The sequence below is a fragment of the Eutrema salsugineum genome, unplaced genomic scaffold (genome assembly GCF_000478725.1).
Source record: "Eutrema salsugineum unplaced genomic scaffold, Eutsalg1_0 scaffold_6, whole genome shotgun sequence".
Classification (NCBI taxonomy): domain Eukaryota; kingdom Viridiplantae; phylum Streptophyta; class Magnoliopsida; order Brassicales; family Brassicaceae; genus Eutrema; species Eutrema salsugineum.
Window position 1 is genome coordinate 8,950,209 of NW_006256547.1, and position 16,759 is coordinate 8,966,967.

Genomic DNA, 16,759 nt, shown 5'->3' on the forward strand with positions numbered 1-16,759 from the left:
AAGAGAAGACACGCCAAGTGGCTGGAGTTCACTGAGACTTTCCCTTATGTCATTAAGTACAAAAAGGGAAAAGACAATGTGGTGGCAGATGCATTGTCTCGGCGGAATGCATTGATCTCAACCATGGAGGCCAAGGTCTTGGGATTCGAACACAACAAGGGGTTATACGAAGAGGATGTTGACTTCTCTGAGAGCTACAAGTCAAGTGGAAAAGGAGCCTTTGGAGCCTACTACCTGCACGATGGGTTTTTATTTAAAGACAAGAGGCTGTGCATTCCACAAGGATCTATACGAGATTTACTAATAAGAGAAGCTCATGGTGGTGGTCTAATGGGGCATTTCGGCATGAACAAGACTCTAGCCATTCTGTTGGACCATTTCTTCTGGCCACATATGAAGAAAGATGTGGAGAAATTCTGTTCAAAATGCATCACTTGCCGCAAGGCAAAATCCAGGTCACATCCTCGTGGCTTATACATTCCTTTACCTATCCCTAATGCCCCTTGGCTGGATATTTCCATGGATTTTGTACTAGGTTTACCTAAGATCAGGCACAAGGATTCTATATTTGTAGTGGTAGACTGATTCTCTAAGATGGCACACTTCATACCTTGTGCCAAAGTGAATGATGCCTCGCAGACAGCTGACCTATTCTTTAAAGAAGTGGTGCGGCTACACGGGGTCCCTAGGACCATTGTGTCTGATCGAGACACCAAATTCTTGAGTCACTTCTGGAAGACAATTTGGAGAAAACTAGGCACCAAGCTGCTCTTCTCCACTACTTGCCACCCCCAGACCGATGGGCAGACCGAGGTGGTGAACCACACTATCGCTAACAATTTGAAAAATTGGTTAGAGTGTCTTCCCTTTGTTGAATTTGCTTATAACCGAGCCACACACTATGCTACTAAACTGTCTCCTTTTGAAGTTGTATATGGGTTCAATCCATTGACCCCTTTAGATCTCTCACCATTACCTCAAGTGGAACAAGTTAATCTAGATGGCTTGAAGAAGGGAGAGTTCATCAAAAAACCTCATCAAAAGGCCAAGGAGAACATAGAGAAAAAGACTGAAGGGTACAAGAGGAGAGCTTACAAGGGCTGCAAAGAGTTAGTCTTCGAACCCGAAGAAAGGGTTTGGCTTCATATAAGGCCTGAGTGATTCCCACACAAGAAGAGCGCCAAACTAGCACCCAGGGGAGATGGCCCATTCCGTGTCTTGGAGAGGATAAATGACAATGCCTACAAGCTTTAGCTACCAGGTGAGTTTAACATCTCGCATAGTTTGAATGTAGCTGATTTGTCTCCTTTTGATACAGGTGAAACAGTTTTGAGGGCAAAACCTCTTGAAGAGGGAGAGAATGATGAGGTCATCGAGCGTTATAATGAGGATCCCAATATCCCAACACTTCAAACAGGTCCCATGACTCAGTCTAGAACCAGGAGCCTGCGTGAAAAGATCAACTTAGTCGTATCTAGCTTCATACAAGCACCCGAGGAGGAACAAGTAGAGGACGCGGCTCAAACTCAACCGAATCAGCCATGGGCTAGCACGAAAACAGGTATGAAATCTCTTTTGGCAGGACAAGGAGTCGAAACCATCAACAAGCCTGAGGAGACCATCCCTCAAGAGTCCAAGATAAGCAACACCAAACACTTAGCCGATAGCGATCAACCGGAGCTTTCACAAGAGACGCTAGCTGAGGAATAGACTGCCAAGGAAAGGATTCATGCACTTGAAACAAGCATCATCAACACTACCAAGGCCGCAGAAGATCGCCCCAACACACGACAAGAACAGCTCACTTCTTCCATGGCCTCTTTTGCGTGCACAACAGGTAAACTTTATTTATGAGTTTTGTGCAGGAATAGAAGACCATCTCAGTGGTTACTAAGAGCCATGAGAGCCCAGAGATACCAGAGATCAAGTCTCGGTCAAGACCCAAGATTTATTTTCCTTTTAATTCATTTAAGTAGAACTTTCCTTATTTGTGTCCAAATGAGACAACTCGCTGTTTACTTGTTTCTTTTGCCGTTTTCTTTTGTTTCTTTTGCAAGTCCTGTGGTTTTTGAGTCTTTTCTTTTCATTTGAGTCGAACCCTAGAAGGTTCAAGCTGATGGAATGTTTATAAAGTCCCCTTGCAGCTATGTAGTTCGATACCTTTTTGCTTATCAATAAAATAACGCCATTTTCTATGAAGCTTTTGCTTGAGAGAGTTGCTTACCTTTGTGTGTGTGTGATTCCACACAGAGGTTAGTGTTTGCTGTATCAGAGAGCCCTCCATCCTCTCTGTGGTGCCATCGATCCACCCTCACTTCCCCTGAACCGATCTAACAAGAGAGAGCGAAGGCCAGCTTGTTAGATCTCCATCGATTCATTGTGTGACTCTACCTCGAGGCATACATCAGTCTCCTATGACGGTGACGTCCATAAGATCCAGTTCAGGCAACCCAGATACAACACTCTTGTGGCTCGGATTAAATCTAGGATCGGATTCTGGGTGATCAATCCAGAATTACCGCTTTGAGATTTGGATGAATGGGAGAATCGTGGTAAAATTCGAAATCCTTTTTCCTAAAAATCTAGATGTCGTTCGAACATGGGGTCCCTTTGGATTACCCTTTCACCCAACTAGGTAACTACTCAGACATGGCTGAGGTAGATATCATCATCGGTTTATAACTAAGAAGAAGAAAAGTAAAAGAAACAAAATTGCAGAAAAACTTCTCTTATTGAAGACAGAGTGGCGATGGAGAGCTTCTACAAATGCATAAAAATAAAACCTAAAACTACAAATGATTTCTCTCTCAAAGAGAAGAAAGAGGCTCCCTTACAAAAGACCTAAAAATGAGTATTTATAGTGTTTCTCCAAGTCTTGGGTGTCTAGGGCTGGTAAAATGGGTGCAGAAAGTGTCTTGGGCATTAGTTGGGCTTCTGAGGTTCGGACATTGGTCCACCGAGGGTGAAACCTCTTGAGCCGCGGTGGGAAGATGGCTGGCCGCGGGTGAAAGCACTTGTGCTTGACTGGGCTTGCGTTGATCAGCCTTCAGTGTATTGATGATAGCTGGAGATCTAACCGTTGGATTGTTTTGATTCCAAGTGTGTTGGAAAGCTGGTTGTCTCCTCTATAATGTTTCCAAATTTGGGGATGATCAGACGGTGAGAAGGTCTTAATAGGTTGCCAAACTTTGGACGGTCTGAATTTATCCAAAAATGTACTTTTGCTCCAAAATGCACTCCAAAGTCCCAAGTTTCCTGAAAAACCTTTTAAAACTCCTAAACATGGAAAAAACTCTTAAACCTTTAAAACTGAGTAGAACACCTGCATAAGATACTGAAAGTGATCCATAAAAGTGGTCAAAATCAGGTGTTATCAATAGTTTAGTGTCTAAACCACACAATGGACTGATAACCTCTTATACTACATTGATAAGGCGATTGATAACCCTACTTGAGTGCATAACTCTTGTTTTTATAAATTGGCGCGGTTGCCATAGTGTGGATTTAGAATTATTCTCTGATTGTTTTCTTGAGATCAAGTGTTTTCTTTTTGTTTTACTGATTAAACTTTCAAGCGCTACAGTTTCAGGTTTATGTCACATAGACCAAAGACTAGAAGCAGAAGTTTCTGAACCAGCTGAGCCTTTCTTTGACAACATCAGCCTGGTAGAGAGAGCTGCAAGAAGAGAAAGGGAAATAACAGCACATCTTCAGAGCAATCAGGTTCAGAACAATCAAAACCAGGCGGCCATGAATGAAGCACAAGCCTTTGTCAACCAGAACATGGCAGCTAGAAATGAGCACCAGGCTCAGATGAATCAGAACCAGGCGGCCAGAAATGAGCACCAGGCTCATGTCAACCAAGAGCACCAAAATCAGCAAAGGAATCAATAGCCTCAAGTGAGGAATCCTATTCTTATGGTGCTAATGACAGAGCCAATGCTTATCAGAACATGCAAAGAATCCAAGCTCCACCTGTTGAGAACAACAATTTTGAAGTGAAGGCATCACTTCTCAACATTGTGCAGAACTCTAAGTTCCATGGCCTGCCTATGGAGGATCCACTTGATCACATTGATCAATTTGACAGAGTCTGTAATCTGACAAAGATTAATGGGGTATCAGAGGATGGTTTTAAGTTAAGATTGTTCCCTTTCAGCTTGGGAGACAAGTCTCATCAGTGGGAGAAGAACTTACCTAGAGGATCCATTCAAACGTGGGACCAGTGTAAGCAACCATTTCTCTCAAAGTTTTTCTCAACATCAAGGACTACCAAGCTAAGGAATCAAATCTCAAGCTTTACCCAACACACCAATGAGACCTTTGGTGAAGCATGGGAAAGATTTAGAAGCTACATCAACCAGTGTTCCCATCATGGGTTTTCTGAATCTTCACTACTCAGTACCCTATATAGAGTAGCCCTCCCCAAGATAAGAAACCAACTTGATACAGCTTCAAATGGAAAATTTCCTTGCTAAGGAAATCAATGCAGCAATGAAGCTGGTAGAGAACTTAGCTATGAGTAATGACACTTATGGAGAAGATTATGAAAGAGCAAACAGAACTGAGGGCTCAAGTAAAGAGCAAAGAATGGAGAGAGAGCTTAAGGAGTTGAGAAGCCAAGTAGATAAGATGATGGTTGCTTCTCAAAAGCCCATTCACTTTGTTGGTGAATGTGATGACCAGTCTCCAATTTTTGACAATGTCAATGAAGAAGGACTTATTCAAGAGGAGCTGAACTATATAGGGAATCAGAAAAAGTTTCAAAGGTACAATAACTTCAACACCAACCAGAACTTGTCTTATAGAATCACCAATGTAGCAAATCCTCAAGACCAAGTATACCTTTCTCAACAAGGTCAATAGAGCTTTGTTCCCAAGAACCAATTTCAAGGGAACTATCAGCCCAAGCAGCAGTTTGTACAGCAACCATAAGGGTATGGACAACAACCGCAGCAGATTCAGAGCATCAATTTAAACAGCCTGCCGCAGCAAAACAAGTATCCACCAGGGTTTGGACAACAGCAACTGAGTCAGCCACAGCCGGTTCAGAAACAGCAGATGGGTTCTGATTTGTGTGGTGTTCTATAGCAACTTCTACAAGGTCAACAAAGAGTTGAAAACAGTTACTCTGATTTGGGTTCAAAATATGAGGCTATTCAACAAAAGATCAAAGAGTTAGAGAAGAATCAAGCTTCTTCATCAAGACAACAAGGAACTTTACCTGGTAAACCTGAACCTAATCCCAAGGAATATGCTCATGGCATTACTCTTAGAAGTGGCAAGTGCTCACTGAAGACAATGAGCAAGTTGGTGGGGAGGCAGCTCAAAGGAGTGAGCAATAAGATCAAGTTGTTAAGAATGATAAGAGTAAAGAGGTGGAAAAGGATGTGGTGCCTGAGAAACCATATGTTCCACCACCACCATATCAGCCTAAATTTCCATTTACAGGGAGGTTTAAGAAGCAAATCTTAGAGAAAGCTAGAGCAGTGTTTGATAAGCAGCTAAGAGAGACCAACTTTACAGTTCCAATCATAGAAGCATTCCTTATGATCCCACAACTTGGGAAGTTTTTGAAGGATGCTATCTTGAACAGATCAAAAGAGCTTCAAGGTATGGTTGTTTTAAGCCATGAGTGCAGTGCTATAATTCAAAGGAAGACAAATCCAAGGAAGCTTTCTGATCCAGGGAGCCTCACTCTACCTTGCACCATTGGTCATTTAAAGTTTTCTGGTTGTCTTTGTGATCTTGGAGCTTCAGTAAGTCTAATGTCATTTTTAGTTGCACAAAGGTTGGGTTTTAGAGTGTTCAAGCCAGCTAAGACATCATTGGTTTTAGCTGATAGATCAGTGAGGCTTCCCATAGGTTTACTTGAAGATCCATCTGTTAAGGTAGGAGGCTTTGAAGTCCCCACTGACTTCATAGTCTTAGAAATGGATGAGGAACCAGTGAATCCACTCATCTTGGGAAGACCATTCCTTGCTACATCAGGTGCAATAATTGATGTGAGAGGAGGCAAGATTGAGTTGCACCTTGGATCAGAATCTCTTACATTATTGAAACAATGGATGAATTGGCTAATGAGCTGTTAGAAGAGCTCACATTAGAAGATCCCCTTCAGGTTACCTTGACAAAAAAACCAGGTGAACATGGGTTCTTAGCTGAGGAGAGTGAAGCATACAAGATGGTGTTGGATCAGCATAAGGCAGGCCATGGTTCAGAAAATCAGTTTTTGGAAATGGAAACAAGCGGCCTTGAGGTTCAGAGCATCATTGGGTTCAGTACAAGCCAAGGTCCAGTTCAAGAGTGTATGGCTGTGGGTATAGAGGCTGAGCAGGAGGTCAAGCTGGCTGATGAGATGAACACCAAAGAAGCTCCGGCTGAGCAAGGAGGTTTCTTGGCTGATTGGGATGAGACCAAGGCGCCCTCTGTTGAGCTCAAGCCTTTCTTGGCCTTAATTCACTTTATCCTGTCATCATCATTGATAGGTTGTTAGAGCATGAAGAGAAAGCCTTGTTGCATGAGCTTAGGAAGTATAGAAAAGCCATAGGGTATTCCCTTGATAACATTAGAGGGATATTTCCTAGCTTGTGCAACCACAAAATACACCTCGAGGAAGAGTCTATGTCCTCTATTGAGCACCAAAGGAGACTTAACCTAAACCTTAAGGAGGTGGTTAAGAAAGAAATTCTAAAACTACTTGAGGCAGGGATAATATATCCTATCTCTGACTCAAAATGGGTTTCTCCTGTCCATGTGGTGCCCAAGAAAGGTGGTATGACAGTGGTAAAGAATTATAAGGATGAACTTATACCCACTAGAGATGTAACAGGCCACAGAATGTGCACTGATTATAGGAAGTTAAATGCTGCATCAAGAAAATATCATTTTCCTTTACCATTGTGTCTTGGTGAGAATTTTCTAGAGTAAGTTGCGATTGTTGTACGACGATGGTCGTAGTTTAGAGGTTCATGTCTCTGAGTTTTATGCAATTCCCAGTTTTGTTTTCACTTCATCTGATTTGTTTTTTGCTTTGTTTGAGGAAAAATAAAGGTTTAAGTCTAGGGGAGTTGATAACACCGTATTTTGACCATTTTTATAGATCATTTATAAATAATTTTTTCAATGCTTTTTATTTTTTATAAGTATTTTTTATTGTGGTTTTGTAGTATTTATAGTTTCAAGACTCTTTTCAGGAAACTTAGGAAAAAGCTTAGCAAAATGGATAGAACACCAGATTTTCAGCTCAGCGTCAAACCATTAGAAGTTCACCCTCAAATGATGAATTTCTCACCATCTGATCCAGCTCAAATTTGGTATTCATAAATATGGAGCAGCTAGCTTTCCAGCACACTTGACACCAGGACAATCCAACGGTTCAGTCAAAAGTTACGCGAAGAGTAAGATGTCCTGTCAACCAGTAGGCCAGCATTACTGACTGCGGCCAGCAACTATTTTCCACCGGTCGCATGCCCTCTGACCGCGGAGAATACACTGCTCGACTAAGAAGCCCATTTCCAAGCCCAAATCGATTTTTTATTTGGAGAAACCCTAAGTGACGTCCAAAAATGACTTGAGGACTATAAAATACATGTTTTCAGGAACCCTAGGCCGTATGCTTTTCATATTTTTCATTCTGTAGAGTTGTGTTTTTCATACTTTTAACTTTTAGGTATAGGGAGATATAGATCTTTGTCTTAAACTCTTTTTTTTTTCTTTTCAATATCGAATTCTATTCAGTAATTCAATATATTGTTTTTGCTTTCTTTAATCTTGTCTTAGTAATTTACTTGTTGGGTTTAAGGGATTTTTTGATGGGGATTATATATGTTTGATGAGGATTCCATTAGCTACTAAAGCCGAATTCTAGAACTTTTTCTTCTAAACTTATTTTTTAATGCATGGGAGTAGTGTCATGAACTATAATCTGATTTAGGTTCGTATTGTTGCGAAAGTTTCCATTATGGGCCAGATCTAGTTTAAGAAGAGCAATTCTGCCATAGGAGTGGAAACCTACCTATGGGTGAGTTGTGAATGGATCAGAGTGGAAACCTACTAGTCAGGGTTGTTGGTGATAATTGGTTGCAATCACGACAGTGATATAGTCATACCTTCGAGCTCGAGTTCTTAAAGTTTTAGCTAGGATCTTTTAAATTAGTTGTTAGTAATGTTTTGAATCATTCACACACCAGAGATAATTTTCCTGTAAATCCAGCGTCTGCTTTTATAAGTTTATTTCAATTTTCATTCAAGCTTTTTTACATTAAGTTTTCTTCATTTTTCCAGCCGATTTTCTTAAGTCTTTAGATTAGGTCATTTTTAGTTCTAATCGTTTCTTTCTTTTCCCATTTAGTTTAGGATTTACATTTTAGTGACACCCCAAAAATCTTTTTAAAATATCGATTAGTTATAGACTTTCTTACTTTATTTCTTTTTAAAAGTTTTTGCAGAAAATATCTATCTTCCTTGTGAATTCGATCCCTAAGTACTACAATCGATTAGATGTGCACTTGCGACTTTAATTGATTTTATTAGTGTAACACTTATTCCCGCACTCACACCACATCAGGTTTCATCCTCTCTCAACTGGGAGCATGAGTTCTCCCCAAATCCCTATTTAGAACCTTGTCAAGGCAAAGGGAGAAGTCTTTGAGTGAAAGATGAAGGCGGTAAAGCTATTTGAAAAATTAAAATTCTGGCCGGTGAAACTTACGAGATCTAAAACGAAGGAGTAAGTAAAAAGTAGCAAAGGAGCAGATGTGTTAAGGTGAAACCTTCAGATGGCGCCGGAGATTTATTGTTGATTGGTGGTGAGAAAACCGCTGGTAAGAAGAACACCGTCGATGGAGTTTTCGATGGTGATGCAGCGTTTCCTCTCCCTTGTTGCCACGTGCCCTTGTTTTTTCTTTTAACAACACGTGTATTTGACGTGTACCGTGTTTTATTTTTTGTTGATCATGTTATTGTATTGGGCTTTTAGTAGGATTCCGAACACTTTCTGTATTCGACCTTGGGCTTCCAGACATGGAATGTTGACAAAAAAATAACCCTCCTAGCCAATACATCTGCAACACAATTTCTCTCTCGGTTGGTATGATCCAAAGAACATTCTGGAAGCTTACCCATCCAATGTTTGATATCGATTAACAAGATCCCAATTTCATTATTTTCCTCTTGGTGGTTAATCATCTTTGTCAATTCCAACTTGTCGCTTTCAGACCAGATATCTCTCCATCCTTTCATCCATACGATCTGAAGAGCTTGTAAAAAACCCATTGCTTTATCTTGGAAAGACGAAGACGTGGCTTCTACTGTTGTACATCCCGAACAAATGTGTGCTTCAGTATGATCTGGAATGATCCAGCCAATACCTGAAATTTCTGGATCACTTCTCCAGCTACTATTGAAATTGAATTTTAGCCAGCCAAATGGAGGAGGTTCTGAGTGACTATTCCGATTTAAGATCCTAGATCTTATATCCGCTATATATATCCTTTATAAACTTGTCTATTGATAAAAAATTAGTGAATGAATATAAGTTTTTAAGAATACTCAAAAAATCTGGACCATAACAAAATAAAAAATAAAAAAACTCTAAAAACTAAAATTCTGATGCCATCGTCTTTCCCACTTCATCTTCTGTCTCTGTCAGGTATCTTGGTTGGATTGTGGTATCAAATTCTTAAAGGGGTTGTTTCAAGATTCATTATAGGTGTCGGTTCTGTTAGAGTGTGCGAGAAACATTAATGGATTATAGTTTATTGGAAAATTTTTTTTGTTATCACTTAAGTTTTGTGGTTCTTTTTTAATTAATTAATTTTTTTAACATTTTTTCTTAAGAAAAATGATAATTAAGTTTTTAGAAAAGATTAATTTCTTGCAAAAAACAAAATTGTAAGAGGATCATTTAACTCACTTATATAATTTCGACCAATAATCAATTATGAAACTACTATGTAAAACTATGTGTTATTTATTATAAAATGCCATATTATTTTAAAGATTATTTAAAAAAACCATATTATAAAATAGAATTTTGAATTTATGATATTTAAAACAAAAAAATTACAATATATCTATCATTCTCTAGAAACAATCCCAAAAATAGAAAATAAATAAAACTATCAAATATTATCCAGTATAAAAAGAAAATAAATAAAACTATCAAATATTATCCAGTATAAAAAAAAATACACCATACATAGAAAATAAAGTATGTCATATAGACATTGCATTGCATACAATGAATAAATATGTGTGGTGAATTCTTATAGAACACCTTTATTAGAAGAAAGATAGGTATCCAGTGATAGTTAGACATATATAGTAAACATGATTTTCTAAATTTTTATAGTACACTTAGCATACATAAGATTTTATTTATGAATACATCAAACCACATTAACAAATAAAGTAATTTTCTATTACATTGTTAGAATTCATGTCAATAGTCAACAAATTTCTAAATGAATTTTTTCAGGGCTGAAATTATACACATCACATATAAATATAACTCGAAAGCCTTAACAACTGTTCATATCTTTGATTTTTTTTTGTTACCATTACTTAAAAACTATAGAAAACATCTGATTAATGTGTGGTTAAAAAGGTAACAAAATCTTGCATTCGTTATCTTAAAAATTAACTTTTTTTTTAAAAAAAAGATAAGACTCCCATATGTGTATAAAACGAATTGATTTGATGACGATTACGAGATATTCCAATAATTTATTACCTCCAATCGTTTTCTTCAAACTCTCCGCCTACGCTTATTTCTCCAATATCCTCTGTAGATCTCAAACAAATTATGTCACTCTCCATCATAGAGCAACTACATGCTTTCCATTCTCAAGACAGAGAGATGTTCGCTAAACTGGTCTTAAAATTCTCAAGAGACCCAACTGAGTCCCTTCTCGTCATGGCCACATGGTTTTAGCTTGAAAACTTTGGCTTTGAACATATCTTCTCAGTCATAATGTCTCTCAGTGATCCTTTAATTATATCTCTTGCTGACGAGGCTGTCTCGTGCTTCCGGTGCCTTGAGTTTAACGAACCACCAAATGGCTTTAAACAGATCCCTCTCACTGCAAGATTCATGGAAAAAAAATATATATATATATATATATATATATCTTCAAATAATCTACAAATAACGATACAGTACCATCAAAGGAATCAAAATTTCCTAAGCACTGTTTGTTCTAAAATTTTCTCCGACATAATTCAAAGAGCTCTTGTGTATCCTTTATCATCCTCTTACTTCAGCAGACTCTACGGCCCCTCTCAACATCCCTAGCTTCCCTCATCCAACTTTTGGGAACATCGTCGTGATGCCTCATGTTGTTTGTGGGAATAATATCCCCAACAACAACCCATTCCTGATCTCTAGTGATCTTTGGGGTTGGTATACTACATGCATCACAACTGAGAATGATCGAACCATATTTCTAACGTATTCTCGGGGGTTTCCAGTGTCAGAAGCGGAAGTGAAGAACATCTTCACCCAAAAATATGGAGAAGGTTGTGTTGTAGGCGTTTTTATGCCGGATGTTAGTGGAAACTCCTTCAATAGAAATGGTCAGCAACAATCACTGTATGCAAGGCTCATCCTGGACTCTGTCGTTACTATGGATTGCATACTCAAAGGCAACAGTCTTAACAAGTTTGATTGGTCTGGAAAACATATTTGGGCTCGTAAGTACGAAGAGAGACGTAAAATTTTTTGATGTCAAAAATCTTATGTTCTAGTCGAATAATTTTGTAATACCCCGATCTGGGTGGGTTATTTCACTTTGACAGTGTGGAATATAAGTTTTCGTGAAAATTTTATTAAATTAATTGAGTTTCATTTAAAATAAAAAAAGAATGGCATGATTAGTAATAGAATCTGAACCCGAAATAATTTATAAATGATTATATAAAAATTAAGGAAATTAATGACATCTCGCATGAAAAAAAACAGTAAAACAACAAAGCTACACAAAATATTCATCTTATAAATTCCTATAGAGATTTTGTGTAAAAAAGAGAAATTTAGCGAATTCTATTATTTATGAAGATTGCTGTCAATTTGCTATTCAACTCTAAAATTTTGGTTTTTAAAACAACTTTATTCTTAGGTTTGGAAACTATAAGATCCAAAACATAATCATTCATAATTTTGAAATTTATAAGATCAAAAACAACGTGATTCTACTTAGATTAGAAAGAAATCCATTTCCACACTTCTATATATAAAGAATTATGAATTTACACAATTTCATAATCAATTAAAGGTCAAATATTATATTGTAGGGTTCTAATACGTCAACTATACTCTTACAATTTTCTTTTTGACAGTAATTGTGGGGGATAAATTCTCGGTCTCTTAAATTGGGTCCAATTTAACTAAGACTAGATTTTATCTCGTGCATCCGCATAGATTTTTTTTAGTCAAAAACTATAACATAATTTATGTTTTCTTTATAGATTTATTTTTCTAATAAGTGACAGAAATTTATTTTTGCGTTTAATTATAATTATAATAAATGACAGAAATTTATTTTTGCGTTTAATTAAGATAAAAATTATCTTTAAATTAGTAAATATTTATATTATATAGTAATATAAATAGGTGGGTTAGAATTATGGTCATTTAACCATAATTCTAACCCGACTATTTTATTAACTGAAAAATGACTATTATTATAAAAATATATTTCTAAATCACTCATTTTATTAATCTGAAAAGAATCATGGTTAAAAGACCAGAATTCTAACCCACCTATTTATATTACTATATAATATAAATATTTACTAATTTAAAGATAATTTTTATCTTAATATCCTGCATGTTTTGATAACCTAACTCATATAAGAGCACAATTATAAAAACTATTTAACTCACCCCATCAAATTATTATATAATATTAATATTTATCAAATTTTAATATATGAAATTTTAGTTTGATTGAATAAGATTGAAAGAAATAATTCGTTAATCATATATGTGTTATTTTGAAATTATTTAAATTTCAAATGTTAAATCAAATCTAACCTATATTTAAGGAAGTATAGAGTAATTTTAACTAATATCTATTTTCAGAATTAAATTTAATTAAAAATAAATAATTTAAAATTTAAATTAAATATGACCTATGTTTAAGGAAAATTTTAGATATATAAACTAATATCAATTTTTCAGAATAAAATTTATATATAAAAAATATGTTTCTAAAATAATATTGCAATAAAATAGGATAATTTTAAAACAGTTTCTAATTTTTTAAAAAAAAAAATAAAAATTTTAAGAGTGTTTGGATGCAGTCAAAAACTTATTATGGACTGAAGCCTCATTGGATTCGCTGATGCGGTGAAAAATATAACAAGCTTTCTCCTAATAAAACTGCGAGTGCACAACAATCACAATAGTATATAAAGAGTATCAAATTCACAAAGACTAGTGTGCTTAGGATCTCGCTCTAACCTAAGAGAGTCTTATCGTGCTGATAACGTGTTGTGAAAACTTAGAAACTTTATTAATCACTGGAATGTATATATAGAGTACATAGGGAATCTAGGTTAAGTACAATGCCCTGATGGGCCTAATGGGCCGGTATAAGAGTCCATATATGATATGTGTTATAACAAAGTTCAAAATGTTGTCAGAATTTTGCAGCAAAGAAAATAAATAGCAAATCAGAAAATAAATGATGTAAACTTCATGATTGAAACGGCTGGGCAGCAGAGAATTCTCTGAGGTTCATGGATCAAATCAAACAAGCATTAGTTTGGATTTATAGCGACTTAGTCAACTAGTGGTTTCTAAACTAGAACACGGAATTGTACTTATCCTACTCACATAGAGATAAACAACTAGATCTAAATAACTTAACAAGTCAGCATTTGTTGCTTGCTAGGCAGAAATCAGCAGTAAAGACAAGTTTTTAAATTGCTCACAATGCCTGTAGGTATACTTTTGTAACTTATAACATAGTTGCTCACATACTCTTCTTCATGTTAATAAATTCAGCATGGAAGTGGTTTCATTTTACTTAAATCAGTTGCTAGGTGATCAATCAAACAACATGAAGTAACAAACAAGAATAAGACTAAGAATCATATAAACTATTCAAAATCTAACAACTTGATAGAAACTCCCTAAGGACTTCACTCACTTGATCCGGATTGAGGTTGATAGATCTTTGACTTTGGTCGATTCGCTGGGAAAGATGCTAAGACATGGGACTTGTCCAAAAAATCCTTAGGCCCAATCTCAAGAAAAAGTTACAAAACAAAGGGGTGACTTTAGGGAAGAAAATACTTCGCGGTAAAAGGATGTGAAGGCCTGAGAAAGAGTTTTCCTGAAAATCCCAAAGCCCATTACTTCTTAAAAAGAAATCTCACCAAACCCTGGAATGTAAGCTGCGTCAAACACTATAATCTGTACTTGATAAACCGAATGATCTAATGGCTAACCACCAAGAAATCGATGAAGTTCTGAAAAGAACAAAAGAGAAACTCTGAAATTTTATTGATGATAAGTGAATGAAAATATTCTAAGTACAAGAAGCCTTCTATAGAAGGCGAAGTAGACCATCGGTCGTACATAGGGAATTTTAAAAAGAAATTAATAAAGTTTGACTAAAATAAAGATAAGTTTGAATGACTCCTCGGCTAGCCAGAAACGACCCTTGAGTTTCTTGGCCGAGAGTGACGTATAGACTACCGAACCATGGACTAAGCCGCGACTGAACTTGTGTCGTGAGGTGGGTACATAACTTAACCTCATTAAAATCCTATCCGGTAAACCCAATGGGACAAACCCGGATGCAAGGAAAAAGAGTATCAAGCCAAACATCCGGACCAAGTTCGCAAAGACCTAAGTACATGAGAGCGGTCATGGCGCTGGGTGTAGGTTCCTTTCTTTGGTTCCTGAGCTTGATAAGTAGCTCTCGAACGGCTCCCGCAAGTCTCCAGATCCTTGATCTTATCATTAGTCCTTCCAGATCGACCAAGACCGTGTGTGGAACCTCATTCTCGACCTGATCGTCGACCCGCAGTTCATCTTCTGGTTCCATGATCGTATCACAACTTTAATAACAAGTTGGTTTTTTTGTTCTTACTATAGACTTCAAATATAATTTTCTTATCTTTTATATATTTAATAATAATATTTAAAATTGGAAGCTTCCCTAATTTTATAAGTTGATCTGGACCAATAAAATCAAACTTAAATCATATATGAACGGTCCTGAAAAGCCTATAGTAATAGATAGATTTCAATATGAATGGTTTAGCCAATAAACATAAAAATAATAATTAGCTAACGGTATGACATTTAATAAGCAAGACGTAAGAATTTTAAGAATACTTTATTTATCATATGTTTATTATATTTTGTTTATCAGTTTTTTTGTTAACTAGATTTTGCGTCCACGCTTTTGGGTATTTTGTTAATAAAAATTATATGCAATCAATTATATTTATTAAGATATAAATTTTATATATTAGTGATTTAATAATATATTAAATATATTATAATGTTAATATAATAATTTTTATGTAAATTTTTGAGGTTTTAACGATTTTGTTTTAAATCTATATACAATATGTCATATTTCAAAAACGTATTATTTGGTCAAACACTTATAAGTTAATATACCCAAATCAGCTAATTTTTTTTATAAATTAGTCAAATGGTACTTATTAAACATAATATTGACATGATGATAAAATATTATACATTCACTTCTTTAAATCATGAAGATAATTTTTTTCATCATTTTCACTTTTCTTCCAATTATATATGTATTTTAAAAAAACAATAATAAAATTTAAAATTTAATCTTTTTTCTTCTCTTGTTTAACCGATACAAATTTTTATTTTGTTATAATAATTTTAAAAACAAACTAATAAGTAAAATATCTGCTTTGAGATTAATAACAACTTTAAATTTGAAACCAAAATAATATTTAAATATAAAATAAAGAAAATCATACAAAATTTGTGAGTTAAATATATTTTTATCAATTGGTTGTGTAAACGTTTAAATAATTTTTCAATGATTATACGTCATTGATTCTAATAAGAATGAATTTTTTTCATCATGTTCATTTTTATTCTTGTTATATCTGTTTTTTCAACTAATAGATCATATTTATTTATTTCAATGATTTTTGTATGATTATATTCAGTTTCATCATATTCAATCTTACTTCTTTTAATTATATTTAAGTAGGCAGTCGGTACAATTTAATACATATAAATTTAGAAAAATGAAATATCAAATTGAAATCCTAAAACTAAAAACTTCTACATTAATCTATTGCAATTCCAAGCCGAATATACAAAATATAAATTTTTCGATCATTTTTGCATAATATTTTACATGAGATTATGTGGAAATATGTTTTGCATATGTGAAAATTTTAATATAAATTATAATTATTAGTTATTTAAAATTCTACATGAAAAGCCTTAAAATCAAGTAACATAAACTTGTATAAGTAATATATAGTTTTATAGATAATAAAATAAATTTATAATTTAAACAGTAATAATGAAGATTTTAATATCATGTTTTTTTTTATTATTAGAGATTTTTTATTCTTTAATTTACTTTCTTAATAGAATTAGGATTTTTTTTTAAATTTACAATTTTGATATATACGAATAAAATTTAATTTTTAAATGCTGATGTGGATGCCTTGAAAATAACATAGCTTTAATTTTTATTCATGATAGAATAGTTTAATTAACAATTTTTTCTATATTGTT

General features: G+C 35.1%; 1 protein-coding gene, 1 non-coding gene and 1 pseudogene across 2 annotated transcripts; 2 read left to right on the forward strand and 1 right to left on the reverse strand.

The window, feature by feature from the left end:
* Window positions 1-3,750: 3,750 nt before the first annotated feature.
* Window positions 3,751-6,496, forward strand: LOC112083450. The gene is made up of 6 exons (XM_024151477.1): window positions 3,751-3,855; window positions 3,951-4,227; window positions 4,493-4,839; window positions 5,092-5,334; window positions 5,388-6,087; window positions 6,144-6,496. Exons 1-6 carry the CDS (start codon window positions 3,751-3,753, stop codon window positions 6,494-6,496), a joined length of 2,025 nt encoding a protein of 674 aa, XP_024007245.1.
* Window positions 4,275-4,381, reverse strand: LOC112083651. The gene has a single exon (XR_002897787.1). It is a non-coding gene; the product is annotated as a small nucleolar RNA R71 (small nucleolar RNA).
* Window positions 6,497-10,807: 4,311 nt separating the features above from the next.
* On the forward strand, window positions 10,808-11,726 carry LOC18011765 (annotated as a pseudogene).
* The last annotated feature ends 5,033 nt before the right edge of the window (window positions 11,727-16,759 follow it).